General features: G+C 33.7%; 1 protein-coding gene across 2 annotated transcripts in view; it reads left to right on the top strand.

Annotated features, from left to right (window-relative positions):
• The window catches only part of Fbxl17 (F-box and leucine rich repeat protein 17), a 505077-nt gene that overhangs the window by 1912 nt on the left and 485485 nt on the right, over positions 1 to 17680 (top strand). For both annotated transcript variants that reach the window (XM_005327315.5, XM_078045375.1), the window contains exons 2-3: positions 11574 to 11696; positions 13516 to 13773. In XM_005327315.5, coding sequence (XP_005327372.4) covers positions 11574 to 11696; positions 13516 to 13773 — 381 coding nt within the window. The remainder of the gene's footprint in view (positions 1 to 11573; positions 11697 to 13515; positions 13774 to 17680) is intronic.

Below are 17680 nucleotides of genomic sequence, written 5' to 3'. Positions count from 1 at the left end.
ATATATATATATAACTATATCTATAACTATATCTATATCTATATATAACTATATCTATATCTATAATCTATATCTATAACTATATCTATAAAAAATATATATCTATCTATAACTATAACTATAAAAAAGTTTACTTTTCCTTGTGCCAAAATATGATTTTAACTATTAAGGAGGTAAATTTTTTTGTAGGATTATTTGCTTACTCTGTGTAGGCATAGGGTGTGTTTTAGGATAGAGGGAACTTTCTCAAGTCCTTTAAATCATTCTGTGACAGGGACAAATAAAATATCAACAAGTATTTGGTATTAAAATTTCGTTACTGTCGTATTTGGCAAGTAAGACTTTAAAATTGGGGCTTGAAGTGATTGTACAAGGTCACATACATAAAGGGAGATCTGAGTCTTGAACTAGGGAATTTATGCCTTACTAACCCCTTTTGTTTTGTTTATGTTATGTTATATTATCTTCCTAAACTTCAATCCTTACACAAAAGCATACAGATTACCAGAAGGTAAGGACAGATTATTGTTGTGGAGTGGGGGCTGGTAGAGTGGGTGAGTGGAGGATTGAATGCCCTATGGGAACTTTGTGTGTCTTTCAATTACTAAGTAAATTTTGCAGTTTTGTCACTGCCAGTGACAAACATTAGTTATGTGATAGTTTGTATTAAGCTGTTACAAACTAATTTTAATTTTTTCTTTGTTTTCTCTCTTGGTCCCAAATCTTTTCTTTCTGGAGCTTAATAAATATAAAGTCTCCATTTTCAATGTGGATGATATTTAAGACTAGCCAAAAATAACCTTGATAAGAGTTCTACTATTTTTGTTACTGAAGTAACTCATGAATTAAAATTGTTACTGTCACCAGTATACTTTCTTTGATTAGACTGTTTGCATATTTATAACTCTGTGTATTTGGACATGTTTTACTGGGACATTAATGATCTTGTGAATAATACAGCAAAAGAGAGGGAAAGTTTACTTTTCCTTGTGCCAAAATATGATTTTAACTATTAAGGAGGTAAATTTTTTTGTAGGATTATTTGCTTACTCTGTGTAGGCATAGGGTGTGTTTTAGGATAGAGGGAACTTTCTCAAGTCCTTTAAATCATTCCGTGACAGGGACAAATAAAATATCAACAAGTATTTGGTATTAAAATTTCGTTACTGTCGTATTTGGCAAGTAAGACTTTAAAAACAAACCAGAAGAAAAATCAGGTATTTTCCTGTTTCTACCTAAAACATCATTTCATGAAGTAAAAAACATTTTAATAATAATAAAAAAATCTAGAAAGGATTTGGTCTTGTAATAATGAGCAACCCTTATAGAAAAATTTATTCTATCTGCTACATTGTTCTTTTTCATATTTTTGTTCTGGATTGTTGAAAACCATTTAAAGGACATTTAGGAATTACCCATGGACTTGTTTGTTGTGTTAGAGTTTTGGGGCACATTATGTAGATTTCTATTATTTGTGTTGAAGCTTGAATAAAGAGTCTCCGATTTTCACAGTCCTAATGGTATCCAGCAGGAAGTGAGTTAGACTGTCTGAGGTGAATTGAAATAGAGATATTTTTCAGCCAACTCAAGTAGAACTCTTTGAGTGCAGAGACTCTGTGCATGCATCTTTTTCATTGTTCTAGTGGCACTCAGTAAATATCAATGAATGAATAAATAATCAGGTGTTCAGAGCCTGGCCTGAAACTTCTAGTGAATATGCCACACCACTAAAGAAGGTTCTAAGGAATGTTCATATTTGACTTGAGTTACTGTTGTTTGAGCCACAGTATAGCCTTGTGATGGTGAAAAGGTTTGACTCTACTTTTGATAAGGGCTGGAGGCTTTTTGATTTGGAGGAGACAAGACTTGTGGAGCTTTGACAGTTCCACCCCACCTCCCAGCATTTGAAGAGTCATTGCATTGAGATCCATCATCTGCATTGGAAAATGTTATTACAAAGTATGTCCTACTCCCTGATAATAGGTCTGTAGCTTTTATAATTGCATTTCTTCATCTTTTGTATTAGCAAATTATGATAGTTGTTTAAAAACGAGGAGCAGGGGAAGAATTTGAGTAGGAATTGTGGGATTTTTTTGGGGGGGAAAGTTATCACATACTTGCCCATTTTTAAAATATGAATAGAAAGAGAAAAATTAAACTCTTTGTTGTTTCATAGGCTGATTTTGGCTTAAGATCAATACGGCATTTCATTTTTATATAAGTAATATTCTTTGTTTTAAAATATTCAAATAATTCAGGTAAAGCCTAATTTGCTTTTTTTCACTCCTGTGTTCCTGTTTAGTTTTCTCAGCAGAGGTAACTAACCATAGTGAACAATTTAAGTTGTTTTGTAATCCTGCATGGTTAAGTACATTAGTCACTGGCTACATGTATTTAAATTTAAAGTAGTTAAATAAGATTTTAAATTTAGTTTTTTAGTTATAATAGCCACATTTTAGAAATCTGTAAGTCATGTGGTTAGTGGCTACTGTACTGGACTGTGCAGATAGAACTGTTCTATTATTGCAGAAAGTGCTATGTAAACCTTCATAGCTTTATTTTTGTAAGTGGCATCAAAATGTACATATTCTGTAACTTTCATTTTTTATTAATGTTAACACGTAGTTTCATTCATTCTTTTTAACTGCTGCTTCGTGTCACATAGTATTATACCATATTTCTCTATGAACGAGTGTTTCCAATTTTTTTTGCAATTAAGAAAATGCTTATATGTGTTTTCTACACACATGTGGTCATATTCTAGGGTGCATTTCAAGAAATGGACTTTCAGAATTGGAGTTTGTACTTGGAATTTTAGAAAGTCTAACAATGAGCGCTGTCATAAAATGGAATGAAATTTTTCTGGAAATTGTAAGCCTTATTGGAAATCATAATTATGCAACTTTTATAGGAAGAGATTTTTGAGATCATCTTGTCACTCCCCCACCCCTCCCTTCAATGGATGAAGAAACAGCCACAGAGAAGTGAAATAGCTTACTCTAAGACATTTTAGTGAATGGCAGACCCTAAACTAGATCCTGGCACAAGGTTTCCAGGTGTAGAGATGTTTTCAACATATTCTTTCCAAGGGCCTAAATACTCTCTCAGGAATTTATGAAAGGGATTCCAGAATTGTGGGGGAATTATACCAGACAACTTTAAATCACTGATTCATTGGCTAATTTTATAATTGGGTCTATAGGGTTAAGTTGTGGTCTTTAAATATAAGAAATGTGGGAAGCAGAGAATGGCTCATCAAAAGTCAGAGAGCATTTTTCTTAAAGTACTTAAACCTGTTAAAATTGATCTTTGGTTTCTGGTTGTTTTGGATCAAATAGGCTATCTTTAGTCTTTGCTACTTGTTGGCTTCATAACTTTAAGCAACTCAGTCTACTAAAATCACTATTAGATTTTTATATGGTAGAACCACTATTACAACAATTTTCTTTACAGTTACAATCTGAGCAATTGGGTATCTTGAAATTGGCTTTAAATATTAGACGCTGTGTGGTTTATGTATAGATTATTTTGCTGTTAGTCAACTAAATGGGAGACCTAAAGTATATAAACCACAATAAGAAACAATCTCAATGCATTCACCTCTGATAGTGCCAATAGATAATAAATTTTTGTGGATTTATTACTGACAGGAGACTATAGTGGTCAAGGCAGAGTTCTATGAGAGAAATATGCATTGGAGGAAAGCATATGTACCTGATCAGTTTTTTCTAGATGTGAAAACAGGGATGAAAGCACATGGAAATGAGAGTCAAAGAAGAGGAGTAATATTTCTTTAAACCTTTATGAGTGTACATTACTAGTGAACAGGAGGGAAGAATTAAGTTATATATACCATTTCATGAATGCCTTATTTAAGGGTCCAGTTACCAGATTACCTTTCAAACAGATGAGATGGTTTTAGTGCTAAAATTCAGTCTTTAGCAAGTCAGGTTTACAAGCTTTTTTTTTTTTTTTTTTTTGCTGAAGGATGTCAAGTGTTCTTGATCAAGTTAATTAGGCTACCAAAAAATGAGATTTGTTTACTTCTCATTTAAGATTTTTGTCAGTTTGGGTGCCTTAAAATGAGTTGCTGACACGAGGTAATCTTGAATGCGTTGTCAACTTTGGGGTTCTAAGTTATGTGACTGATAGGGAAAGAGAAGAGGCTAAACGAAGGAAAATATTGATTTATTTCACTTAAGTTTTAAAAAGTTGCTTATCTTTGGCTACATATTTTATACTTATCACTCATGTATTAAATTCCTTTTCTTATGTAAATCCATGTGGATTTAGTCATTGATGTGTGAGTTATAACAGTCATACTTACTTTTACAAAAGGCAATATTCAAAGAAGGTAATAGGCAAAATCAGACATTTTTCAAGCAAGGAGCTGCTAAGTTTCAATGACTATTCCCCACATGTTGTTAAGGGAAAAATTAGCCCTTTAAGGCCATATAATCCTTTAACCTTAAATAAAGGATCTTACCTGCAGAAATCTTCTCTTATCTGTAACATGAGGAGGATGAGCATAAAAATATTCTTAAGAGTGGGAATTGGAGCTATGGCTGATGAAGAGCTTAGTGAATCCTTGCCATTAAAAACAAATATAATACTGGAAAAATTGCTCAAAGCTTTTCAGATTTTAGAAGTCCACTAAAAGTAGACAAAAAATGGGAAGTCATGTATTCTTAGGAAAACAGAAGCTGTTAAAGCTTCTGGCAAGACATAGTGGAAGTCTATGGCATTCTTGTATGGTATCCCTACTGTGACCTCCTGCCGTCACACTTTTGGCATGAACTCTAGTTTGGAATACTAGTAGCTTTGCTGCCAAAGGTCTGACTAGGTTTGGGACAATAAATCATAACCTGTATTTGCCAACTGAAAGTGGTGTACTTGTTAGGAAAATAAGGAAAAATTACACATATGCTAGTCTGAGATTGTGGTGCATGTTGGGATAAGTGGGAGTCTAGCTGTAAACTAAACAAACAGACCTTGGAAATGAGAGGACCATGAAGATTATAATCTCTTTATGCATTCTGGTTTATTATAAACACGCCCATGTGTATGGGGGTGTACATGGTGGGTAAGGACTGAGGTGTCTTAACAGAAAGCAAGGGTCAAGGCAATATAAGAAATGGCCAAATGGATTGCAAGTTTGAGCCTAGCCTTGGTAACTTGTGAGACTTTGTTCAAAATAAAAATAATAAAGAGGGCTGGGGATGTAACTCAATGGTAAAGTGGTCCTGGATTCAATCCCTAGTAAGTACAAAAAAAAAAAAAAAAAGGTGAGGGGTGTCAAATCTTGAATATGCCTTTTCTGTAACCCACACACAGAAGAGCAGGCTGGAGATATTGGAGCATACCTTTGCCATATAATGAGCGGAAAATAAAGCAATTCAGACATACGACTTCTTTAGGAAGCCAGGCTAAAAAATAAGAAAACATGAACAGAAATATCCTCACTTTAGATAACGTAGATTCCATAGTGTAAGGCCAGGCAGGTTTAAAATAGAAGGGCTCAGAAAAACAATATTTTACAGATACTACAATATTTAAAATGTCAATTTTTTTTTTTGGTGCCCGAGATTGAACCCAGGAGTATTTAACCACTGAACACATCCTTAGCCATTTTTAGTTTTTGAGACAGGGCCTTGCTAAGTTGCTGAGGCTGGCTTTGAACCCTCAGTCTCTTACTTTGGCCTCCTGAGCCGCTGGGATTATAGGCATGTGTCACTGTGCCTGGGCAAAAATGTCTTAATTTTTTAAAATTAATTATTTGTCTTAATTAGTTATATATGACAGTAGAATGCATTTATGCACTTTGATATATCATACATAGATGGGATATAATTTCTCATTTTTCTCAGTGTACATATTGCAGAATCATATTGGTCATGTAGTCATGTATATACATAAAGTAATAATGTCCATATCATTCTACTGTCCTTCCTATCCTCACATCTCCTCCCCTGCCCACCCCTCCCTTCCCTTTACTTCCTCTTCCTAATCTAAGATAACTATTCTTCTCAAGTGCCTCCCCCAATCCATTGTGAATTAGTGTCTGCATATTAGAGAAAACATTTGGCCTTTGGTTTTTTGGGATTGACTTATTTTGCTTTGCATGATATTTTCCAGCTCCATCCATTTACTAGCAAATGCCATAATTTCATTCTTCAAAGCTGGGTACTGTTCAATTGAATATATATCCATTCATCTATTGGAGAACACCTAGGTTGGCTCCATGGTTTAGTTATTGTGAATTGAGCTGCTATCAAAAAAATTTCTAATTTTTAACAAAAATTTTTAGATATGTAGAAAGACAGAAAAATGTGATCATACTGAGGGGGGGAAAAGCAGCTAATGGAAACTGACTCTGAGTGGGCTCAGATTTAAAGAGTTCAAATGGCTACTATAAACATGTTAAAAGAATGAGGAAACATTATTCAAAAAATTATGAGAATATGGTGACATTGATCCAACAAATGGGAAGTCTCTGTAAAGAAATGGAAGCTATAAATATATTTTTATTTTTTTCATAAATAGAAGTGCTTTCTTAACTTTACTGTCAGATTTTCCATTGTTATTGTATAAAAATACTTAATACGTCTAAAATTTATTTTTGTATTTATTCTTCTTTAGGATTTTCCATATATAAGATGATGACATATGTGAAATAGAGAACGTTCTAATTCTTACTTTTCAATCTAGGTACCTTTTGTTTCTTGTCCTTGCTTACTTAATAGCATTATTGAGACTTTCCAGTACAATGTTGTATAGTGATAGCATACATCTTTGTCTTGTTCCTGATCTCAGAGTAAAAACTTTTAGTCTTTTACCATTAAGTATGATGTTAGTGTAGATCATATTTTTCAGGTTGAGGAAGTGATCTTTTATGTCTGGATTTTGCTGTGATTGAATCAAGAAAGGGTATTATATTTTGTTGAAGGCTTTGTCCTGTACTAGTTGAAGTGATCAATTTTTTTTTGTTCTTGTTTTTTAAAACTTTCATTTTGTTAATATGGTGTGTTACATGGATTATTTTTTTCCCTACCCATGGATCACCCTCAACCATGGTATATATAGTTCTTCTTTTACTCCATTGCAGGGATTTAGTTTGCTAATGTTTTACTGAAGATTTTTGTATCTACGTTCATAAAGGATATTGGTCTATAGTTTCTTGTGATTTTTTTGGTGTGGCTTTGGTGTCAGGATAATGCTGACCTTATAGAATATTAGGAAGCATTCTGTCATCTTAATTTTTAGAAGAATTTAAGATGGATTGGTCTTAATTCTTTTTTAAACCTATTACCAGTGAGGTCCTCTAGTCCTTATAACCTTATAGCTCTCTTAATAGGTAGCAGTAGTCAGGTGAGAGTTCATAGGCTGTGCCAAGCAGGCAGGCTCTATAGAAATGAGTAAAATTTTGCATTTTGGGCTTTTTTTGAAGATGATTATACATGTAAAAATTTGAGTTTAGCACAAATGGGCTTTTGAGTCTCAGTCTGCAGTGAATAAATAACCTAGGGGTAATACACAAGGTCATCTTTGGCTCATTTATATAACACTAATGACTGTTTTAATCTTCTGTTGAATCCCTGTAACACATTTTTAGTTATTGTATGATTCTATTCCAGAATTTTTATTGGATTTATTTTCATAATTTCTACTGTTTAAAGTATTTTCTATTTAATGAGACATCTCTATTTGGTTCTCATGGTTTTCTTTCTTTCTTTATTTATTTGCATTGTTGGGGGTTGCATACAAGAAAAGAGCTGTACCACTGAACTGCATTCCCAGCCCTCCTTTATTCTTTGCACATGGTTTCCTTTAGCTCTTTGAGCATATCTTAATTGTTTATTTAACTTTGTCTCAGAAGTCCAATATCTGGGCTTCCTCCTGGGTAGTTTCTGTTAATTTTTTTCATGTGGATGGGTCATGCTTTCTTGTTCTTTGAATGTCTCTCATGTATATATGTATACACACACACACACGAATTTGTATATATGTACAAATATGAATGTATGTACGTACATACAACTATAATACATTTTGTTATACATTTTATATTTTATATGTATTTTAAACTGGACAGTGCGAAGTTGTAACGTGACAGTTCAGGTGTAAACCTTTCATTAGCTCCTAAAATTTTTAATCAATCTTGACAGTTTTTGAAAATTTATTCTTTTTTTTTTGTGAAGGAACAGATTTTTGGAATTCCCTCTTCTGTTGTTTTCACTGATATCCTCTCACACTTTTGAATAACCATTCATGCATTCCTATAATCCCAGTGACTTGGGCTGAGGCAGGAGGGTTGCAAGTTTGAGATCAGCCTCAGTATTTTAGCTATATTCTATCTCAGAATAAAAAATGAACAGGGCTGAGGATGTAGCTCAGTGAAAAAGTACCTAGAGGTTCATCCCAAGTACTAAAAACAAAAAAACACTCATCTGGGGGCTGGGGATGTGGCTCAAGTGGTAGCGCGCCCGTCTAGAATGTGCGCGGCCCAGGTTCAATCCTCAGCACCACATACCAACAAAGATGTTGTGTCCGCCGAGAACTAAGAAATAAAAAACAAAAAAAAACAAAAAAAAAAACACTCATCAAGGAAGATTTCACAAGGAAAATTAGAAAATATTTTGAACTGAATGAAAGTGCAAAACATTAACATTTATGAGATGCAAACTAAAGTGGTGGTTAAAAGGAATTTATAACTCTAAGTGCACATGTTATAAAGAAGGGGTCACAAAGTATAGCCCTGAGGTGCCAAATCTGCCAATTTTTGTAAATATTCTTTTTGGGGCATTCAGCTATGCAAAAATGAGTGTGCAGGGCTATGTTCCAGTAAAACTTAAGACTAGGGAAATAAAGTTTCTCTCAGATACAGCCACCTAGGCTGCTTTGTAGTTTTGCATCACTGAGGCTGCTTTCAAGGTGGTAAGAAAAAAGTAATGAATCCTTGTATACTCTTTCGATCACAGAGTTCCCTTTCTTAGTTCACTTGTCCAGAAATATAGCTTTACCTTTAAGGTTTAAGGTTCCTTCACAGCAGCCACATTGCACTCTGTTACTGAGGAAACATTTGGGATATGACCAGTAGAGAGAAAAGGGAAACAATACAAAAGGCAGACTCTTCTCACTTTTTGTCTTGCAGAGGCATTATTCTCCTGGTCTAGAAAGATGGTGTTTTCTCTGAATTTTGTTGGATATGCCTGTAGTATAGTTATACACATGGGCTACATGCAGTAGGGAATAAAAGGAAAAACCAAACTCAGGAAGCTTATTCCTCTGATTGGTCATTCCTCATATTTTGCTTCCCTCTGCAGTCTATTATTAACTTTTTAGAATCCTGAGGTAGTAGTTTTTAATATGTTGCAGTCCAGAAGTTTTACTTCAGAGTAGTACAGGTAAGATTTTCTTGTAGGCTTATTCCATTATTGCTGGTGTTGGAGGCACATTCATTAGGTGATTCTTAAATATATTCTCTACATCTCACTAGATCATTTTGGGAGAAAATACTTATGAAGAGAAGGCCTTTGTTTTTCCAAGGCTTAATCAAGATTTATACATAATAGATATTCTAGCTTAGCTATGTACAACTTTTGATTGTACAGAGGTAAGTCATGTAGGCCATGGTTATGATAGAAATTATTTACTACATATGTTGTTCCAGACACTTTTCCAGAAGTTTTTTCTATACTCTTTAATTTCACAATAACCCTACTCTGTAAATGCCTTATTTTTCCTATCTTAAAGATAGGGGTGGTGGCTCAGTGGCAGAGCGCTTGCCTCACACATGTTAGGGACTGGGTTTGATCCTTAGCACCACAAAAATAAACAAAATAGAGATAATGTGTCCATATATAACTAAAAAATATTAAAAAAAGAAAATTGAGTCACAGAGAGGTTAGATAATTTACCCAAGGTTATATAGATAGGTTTGGATCATGGCTTTCCCCATCTACTAATATAAGGTAATATATTAAGAGTTTATGTTCTCTTTAAAATTTTTACTTAATGTTGTGGAAATTTTCATATATAAACCAAAGCAAAGAATGGTATATTGGATCCCCAGTTGTTCTTTACCCAGTTTAACTTCTTTTTTGTTTTATGTTTTGCCAACATTTTTTGTTTTCAATAAAGAATCTAAAAGCATATTCTGGGTTTATCATTTCAGCCATAAACACTAAAGTATCTAAAGTTATAATAGCCTTTTAAAGAGAATATAGCCATTTTAATATAACTACAATCTAAAAAGTGAAAAGTAATTTTTTTACATCATCTAATATCTACTTCAGTTTTATCTGATTGTCCAGATATTTCTTGTTATAGTTGGTTCTATTCAGTGTTTCTCTATCCACACAGTTGATATACTTTTTTTTTGGTTTTTGTGTTCAGTCCTGGGGATTGCACCCAGGAGCAGTCTATGGCCAGTCCTTTTTATTTTCAATTTGAAGGCAGGGTCTTGCTAAGTTGCTTCAGCTGACTTCAAACTTGAGATCTTCGTATCTTGGCTTCCCAAGTAGCAGGGATTACAGATATGCACCACCTTGCCCAGCCATATATCTCTTGATTTTCATAAATCTGTATTGGTTGTAACCCTGACTAACTGTAACAGTAACTGTAATTGTAGTAATTTTAAAAATTTTGTTTAAAGTAGTTTTTTAATTTTAGGATAATTTTGTATATTGAGTGAATAACATCACGTTTGATATGGAATAGTTTTATATTTATAAAAAGAGTATAAATATAAAAAAGTGTATAGAGAGTTCCCCTGTACTCCTTACCCAGTTTATTTACCCTAATTTTTTTTAATCTTACATTATTTCTATACAATTGCCAAAACTATGAAACCAGCACTGCTATATGACTATTAAACTTGTCTTTATTTGGATTTTATCAGTTTTTCCATTGATGTCCTTTTCTGTCCCAGGATCCAATTCAGGACTGCATTAGTTGTTATTTTTCCTTAATCTTTGAACTATTTAGTTTCTCAGATAAAAACTTCTCATGACTTGGAAGTTTTTGAGGAGTCCTTATCAGGTATTTTGTAGTGTGTCTCATATATGATGTATATATTTCTCTTAGGATTAGGTTGGTGTTGACTTTCCATATACCCAGTGAGATAACAGAAGTTGTGTGTGTGTGTGTTTGATTTGCTTTTGTCTTTAATTACATATATTAAAAATTTATGTAGTTTCAAGGTCAAACTAGAAAACTTCTAAGTAATCTTATTTTCATATATCTGCCCTTTTTCTCTAAAAATAAGCATTTTTTTAATTAGTTTATGGTTTATCTTTCCAAAAGACAATAAGCAAACACAGAATCATGCATATCTTGGTACATACATGCTAGTATCCCCCTGTTCTCTTTTGCCCTTACACAGAAGATAACAGTTTATGTACATGCGTCCTCACTAGGGCAATCTTTAACGATGACTTTTCCAATAATGGCCACTGGTATTAAAGATGGTTTTCTGTTTTAAACATTTAAGCTATTTTTTTCTAACTTAATAAAGGTCTTTTTCTAAGCCTTGAAAATGTTTAGTACATATATTGTTCCTTTTTTATTCACAGATATTTTCCAATTTGTCCCTGGATGAACGTTGCCTTTCTGCATCACTGGTTTGCAAGTACTGGCGTGATCTTTGTTTAGATTTCCAGTTTTGGAAGCAACTGGATCTTAGTAGTCGTCAGCAGGTATGAATCTAATTTTAAGAAACTTAAGAAATGATCTGACCCACCAACTTTAAAAAATCTTTATTCTTCTTCAAAAATCTCTTCCATCTTGTTTTTCAGGATCATTTAATGACTGTAACCTAAAATTTTGTGCTTTCTTAATTTTTCTTTTAATTCAAGTTAAAGCTATGTTCTCATGATGAACAAGATTGCTTTTGGTGTAGATTGGCCATTGGGGGGTTGCTTTTTTTTTTTTGCAGTACTCGGGATTGAACCCAGGGCCTCACACATGCTGGGCAAGCATTCTGTCACTGAGCAATGTCCCAGTTCTTTTCAAAAATTTTATTTTGAGACAGGGTCTCTCTCAGTTGTCTAGGCTGACCTCAAATTTGGAATCCTCCTGCCTCAGGCTTCCAAGTATCTGGGAAAATAGGTGTGTGTCACCACCCTCAGCTTCTGTTGCTTTTTAATTTTCTTATTCTTCTTCATTTTTTCGTTACCTTTTTAACATTAGCAAACTTTTCCTTTTTTGGGTGAAGTTATATCACAAATATTATTTTAATAGTAGAAAAGAATAGCAAACATTTTTATAGACTGCCTTTGTACCATGTACTATTCTGAGGGCTCTTTCTTTTTCTTTTTTTCATTTGGGATCAAAAATAGGGTCTTATGCATGCTAGGCAAGTACTCTGTCACTTAGCTACCTCCTCAGTCCTTTTTTATTTTTATTTTGAAACAAGAATCTTGCTAAATTGCCCCTGCTGGCCTCAAATTTGTCTTAGTCTCTCCAAGTAGCAGTGATTACAGGGGTGTGCCATCAAGCCTGGCTGAGAGCTTTTATGTATACAATTCATTTATTTAGCTCAGTAATTCCATGAGGAGATACTTGTATTTCCCCTGCATTATGAATGAAGAAATGGAATAAAATGGGCTAAGATAACTTTTTAAAACTTTCCTTTGATAGATTTTTCTAACCCTCCCCATTGCCCAGCTGTTTAATATATTTATATCAACTCAGGACCAGCCAAATGTAAAAGATGTGTAGACAAGGTATGGAGTAGACAAGGTATGTGTAGACAAGGTATCCTCCCAGCATTTCAGTGTGTTCACCAACTTGGAGACTATTTGAATTTCCTTATTAAAAGAGTTTTTATAACAGATTCTCCAGGCCATCCCTGGAGGATGGATGCTGGGGGTAGGACTGAAAGTTTCCATCATCTCATCATGATTTTTAGTTTTTATGGTATCCAATCTCCATCCTGAAAGCATCTAGGGGCACAATTTTTTTTTTTGGGGGGTGGTGCTGGGGATTGAACCTTATGCATGCAAAGCAAGCACTCTACCAACTGAGCTATATCTCTAGCCATGCCCCTCTCCCCCCCACTTTTTTAAAAAACATATTTTTAGTTGTAGATGAACACAATACCTTCATTTTATTTATTCATTTTTATGTGATGCTGAGGACTAAACCCAGTGTCTCAGGAGTGCTAGGCAAGTGCTCTACCACTGAGCCACAACCCCAGCCCTAGAGGCCCCATTCTGAGTCACTTCATTATTTATTATATACTCAGGTGTGGTTAAAGGGGCTTGTTTCATAATAAAAGATACTATCATTCAAGAAATTCCAAAGGTTTTGGCAGCTCTGTGCCAGAAACTGGAGACAACAAATTTTTTAATTATGCCACTCAGGGGCAACTCAATTTTACTGTTTAACATTAAGGATTTTCTTTTGATTTTTTTTTTTGCTATAATCTAAATAATTTATTGTGGGAAATTAAATGAAAGGAACTTTCTACTTTTAGCAAAAGTTTGAATTTATTTCCTGTTTTTTCTCTCATAGGTCACTGATGAATTATTGGAAAAAATTGCATCAAGAAGTCAGAATATAATTGAAATCAACATTTCTGACTGTCGCAGCATGTCTGATACTGGCGTATGTGTTCTAGCATTCAAATGTCCTGGACTTCTTAGGTATACAGCCTACAGGTGTAAACAGCTTTCTGACACCTCTATTATTGCAGTTGCCTCTCACTGTCCTTTACTTCAGAAAGTACATGTAGGCAATCAGGACAAACTTACTGATGAAGGACTCAAACAGGTAAATTTTAGCATTTGTAGAATGATTTTACTCATTAATTAAAAGTGTTTTGCAGGAATACTTTAAAAGGTTGTTGTATTTAAAAGAATACTCAGAGAATGAAATGAGTCATCTTTTTTATGCACCAGTGAATTTTTATTTGTTAGTAAATTAGAGTGCCATAGTTACAATCAGTAAATTAACTTTGTTATGTGTTTAGTGAGTGCCTGAGCTTCTGTGACCAGCCATTCTATTAATTTATGTTTTTTTTTTTTTAACTGTAATTTGCTTTAAGAAACAGTATGCAGATTGGGTCAGCAAAAGTTGCACCCCTGTGTCCCTCCCACCCCCCAATCCCAGGATTAAACCCAGAGACTCTTTACCATTGAGGTATATCCCAGCCCTTTTTATTTTGAGACAGAGTCCTGCTAAGTTGCCTAGAATAGACCCAAACTTGTGATCCTCCTGCCTTAGACTTCCAAATTGCTGAGACTGCAGTAGTGGATCAGCTGCCTGCCTGGGTCAGAGAAGGTTTTAAAAAAAAATCTGCTTTTTTGGGGAGGGGTATACCAGGGATTGAACTCGGGGGCACCTCAACCACTCAACCCCCCCCCCACCCCCCATTTTGTATTTTATTTACCGACACGGTCTTACTGAGTTGCTTAGCACCTTGATTTTGCTGAGGTTGGCTTTGAAATTGTGATCCTCCTACCTCAGCCTCTTGAGCCACTGAGATTACAGGCATGTGCCACCATACAGGGCTAAAAAAAAAATCTTAATTTCTCTCTTATATTACTAGATACATACATACATGATTTAAATTATTTAAGTATGGAAGTCTAAATTGAAGAGCATAAAATGAAGACAAATGATAATCATCTGAATTTCACCAAATAATTGAGTTAAAATTAGCTTTACATATACTTTTTTTTAATATGCTTCCTTTGGGAATGACATTTAGAATTTCATGGATCAGAGTGGATTATTCATTTCACAAATGAAGATCCTTAAATTTAAACATTACGGACAAATTAACTGAATGCTTAATATTAAAAGAAATTTGGGAAGATTTATCCTAATTGGTAACTACTGAGTGTGTCAGATTACATATTAAGTATATTACCAATTTATAAGGAAGCCTATGTCATTGCAAAAACAAATTGTGCAATAACAATTTTGCTTGTTGTAACATTTTTCATCATTGATTCTGCTATGTACAGGACAATTCACTAACATTTCATGAAGTTCTTAAAATGTATTAAAAAATTAATGTTTTATGGAGACATATACATGAAGGTAGCATGATTTTATTTGCTTGATAGAAATTCTCAACAATTTATATTTCACCCTGAAACATTTTTAAAAGTTCTGTGAATTAAGAACTGAATTCAACTGTATTTAAACCTCATGAAATTTTACAAATAGGGATTAGTTTAGCAGACTACTAAGGGTGTTCCTAGTATTATTTGTGAAAAACAATAAGATCACAGTTATGGTTGAAATAGAATGATAACTACTTTAAGAAGTAAAACTTAAGTGTGCTGCTTAAGTATTATGAATTTTACTACTGTGAAACTAATTATGTAACTCCTCCCTAGAATATGAGGTGTTTTTGAGCTTGTTAACCTGTTTAGATTAGAGGTTTGTTTTAGATTTTCCTGGTTTCTGAATTAGTTATATATAAATTATATTTCTGATAGAAATAGTAAAACAGTACAAATTTTTCTCCTTAAGCTAATTCTGTTCTTTAGTATTTACATAGCAATCTCATTGTAGTGTAGAGAGTAATATTTTCCTGTCCTTAAGACTCTCCTGTAGCAGGGTTATTTTAGATTCTTTTCTTCTGATGGAATAGTATTATGGGTATAATAAGTAATGGCATATATATATATATATATGTATATATATATATATAAATATATAATATCAAATAGAAATATAGTTTTATGAAAAAACACATATATGCAATGCACATTAATATTATCTATTCTGTGTTACTATGTTAAATAAGTGCTGGCCTTGACCCACTCACTAAATTAATTTTATGACTCAGTGATATTTTGATAAACCCTGCTTAGGAGAATATTATGTTTTCAGTCAACTAACAGTTTTTAAGATATATAAAGTTGCAAAAGCCTGGATGGGGCTATTCTTAATTGATGAATTTTATTGTGTTAATGATTTCTCTTGAACTCAGTAACTTGGCAATTCACTGAATTGTTGGTTCTATAGCTAAAATTTTTTCCTGTTTTTTCAGTACAAACTGAAAATATTTTAGAGCGATATGTATATATTTTATCGATAATGTCTCTAAAATATAGTTTTTTCATAAATGATGTAATTTTGATTGACTTTAGCAAATATCAAATGTGTGTGCTTTTTGAATTCTTTGACTCAAAATCAATTGCTTAGAGATCTAGAATTTAATATTTTAAGTGTTGGATTCTGTTTACTAATGTTTGTCAAACTTATGGTGAAGCACCTAAAAGACCATTTTTGACTAAACTATCCTTATTTGTGAAATAGCACTTCGTAATGTTGGTATTTATATTTCCATACAATATAATTTTACCCAAATAATTTTACTAGTGGAACAGTTTTTACCAGTGGAATGTATATGTACATCTTATAAAATTATAATCAAAGCCGGGTGTGGTGGTGCACGCCTGTAATGGGATGCTGAGGCAGGAGTTCAAAGCCAGCCTCAGCCATAGCGAGATGCTAAGCAACTCAGTAAGACCCTGTCTCTAAATTAAAGAATACAAAATAGGGGGCTAGGGTTGTGGCTCAGTGATAGAGTGCTCGCCTAGCATGTGCAAGGCCCTGGGTTCAATCCTCAGCACCACTTACAATAAATAAAATAAAAGTATTACTACAACTAAAAAAAATAAATATTAAAAAAAAAAAGAATACAAAATAGGGCTGGGGATGTAGCTCAGAGTTCAAACCCTGGTACTATTCCCCCTCTGCAAGAAAAAAAAACAAAAAAACAAACTATGGTCAACAGCTCATGGTGGCACATGCTTGTAATCCCATCATTTGAGAGGTTGAAACAGGAGTATTATAAATTCAAGGCCAGCCTGGACAACTTAGTGAAATCATGTCTCAAAATAAAAATAAAAAGGGCTGAGGATATAACTTAGCATCCCTTTGTTCAATACCCAGTATGGCCAACAATAATGACAACAACAAAACAAAAACTATAATCATGTATCTAGGACAGAGAAGAGCATTTAAGAATAATAGGCTGTTTTAGTTTTCCTAATATTTTATTATCACTTAGAATTTGCCAGCTAGCAAATGATAGCAATAGCAAAGTATTAAATAAATGCAATAAATTATATTTGTTAAGTTACTATTTTATGTGTCTGTCACACCTGAATCTAATTTCATGGAACTCAGCATTTTTGGAAATGAGTCTCTATAGGCTGAAAATGGTGTAAAGATAATAAGTGTTGCATTGATAAATTTTAATCTGGTGATACTGTGAGGTTTTTTTAATCTTTCAAACCAAATATTTAAAGTGATGTCAGCAAAATATTGGAGTAGGCAGCTCTAAAACCCTGTCCCTCCATAAAAACGTTGAAAAACAAGTGAGAATTATCAGATCCAACTTTGCCAGAACTTTGGAAAACAGTAAAAGGTTTATAGTAACCAGGGGAAAACTAAACCATGAAAAGGGCAACTAAAAAGTAGAAGGAATGCATTGTGACTTTTACTTTTCTGAACCCTTCCTTCTTCCTACCTTGACAACAGGCGTGAAGATAGTCTGCATTTGCAATGTCCCTGGTGCCAGAAGTAATAAAATGGACCTTATTTGTAAATTATTGTTTTCCTGTTCTAACCTATAAGAGAGCTACTCAAAGGGTTGTTACAGGTGCTCATAGTTCTGTTTCACCTGATTTAGAACTCTTTTGGGGAGGAAAAA

The sequence above is a fragment of the Ictidomys tridecemlineatus genome, chromosome 1 (genome assembly GCF_052094955.1).
Source record: "Ictidomys tridecemlineatus isolate mIctTri1 chromosome 1, mIctTri1.hap1, whole genome shotgun sequence".
Classification (NCBI taxonomy): domain Eukaryota; kingdom Metazoa; phylum Chordata; class Mammalia; order Rodentia; family Sciuridae; genus Ictidomys; species Ictidomys tridecemlineatus.
The sequence above is the reverse complement of the archived record's forward strand: the minus strand, read 5'-3'. Positions and strand labels throughout refer to the sequence as shown.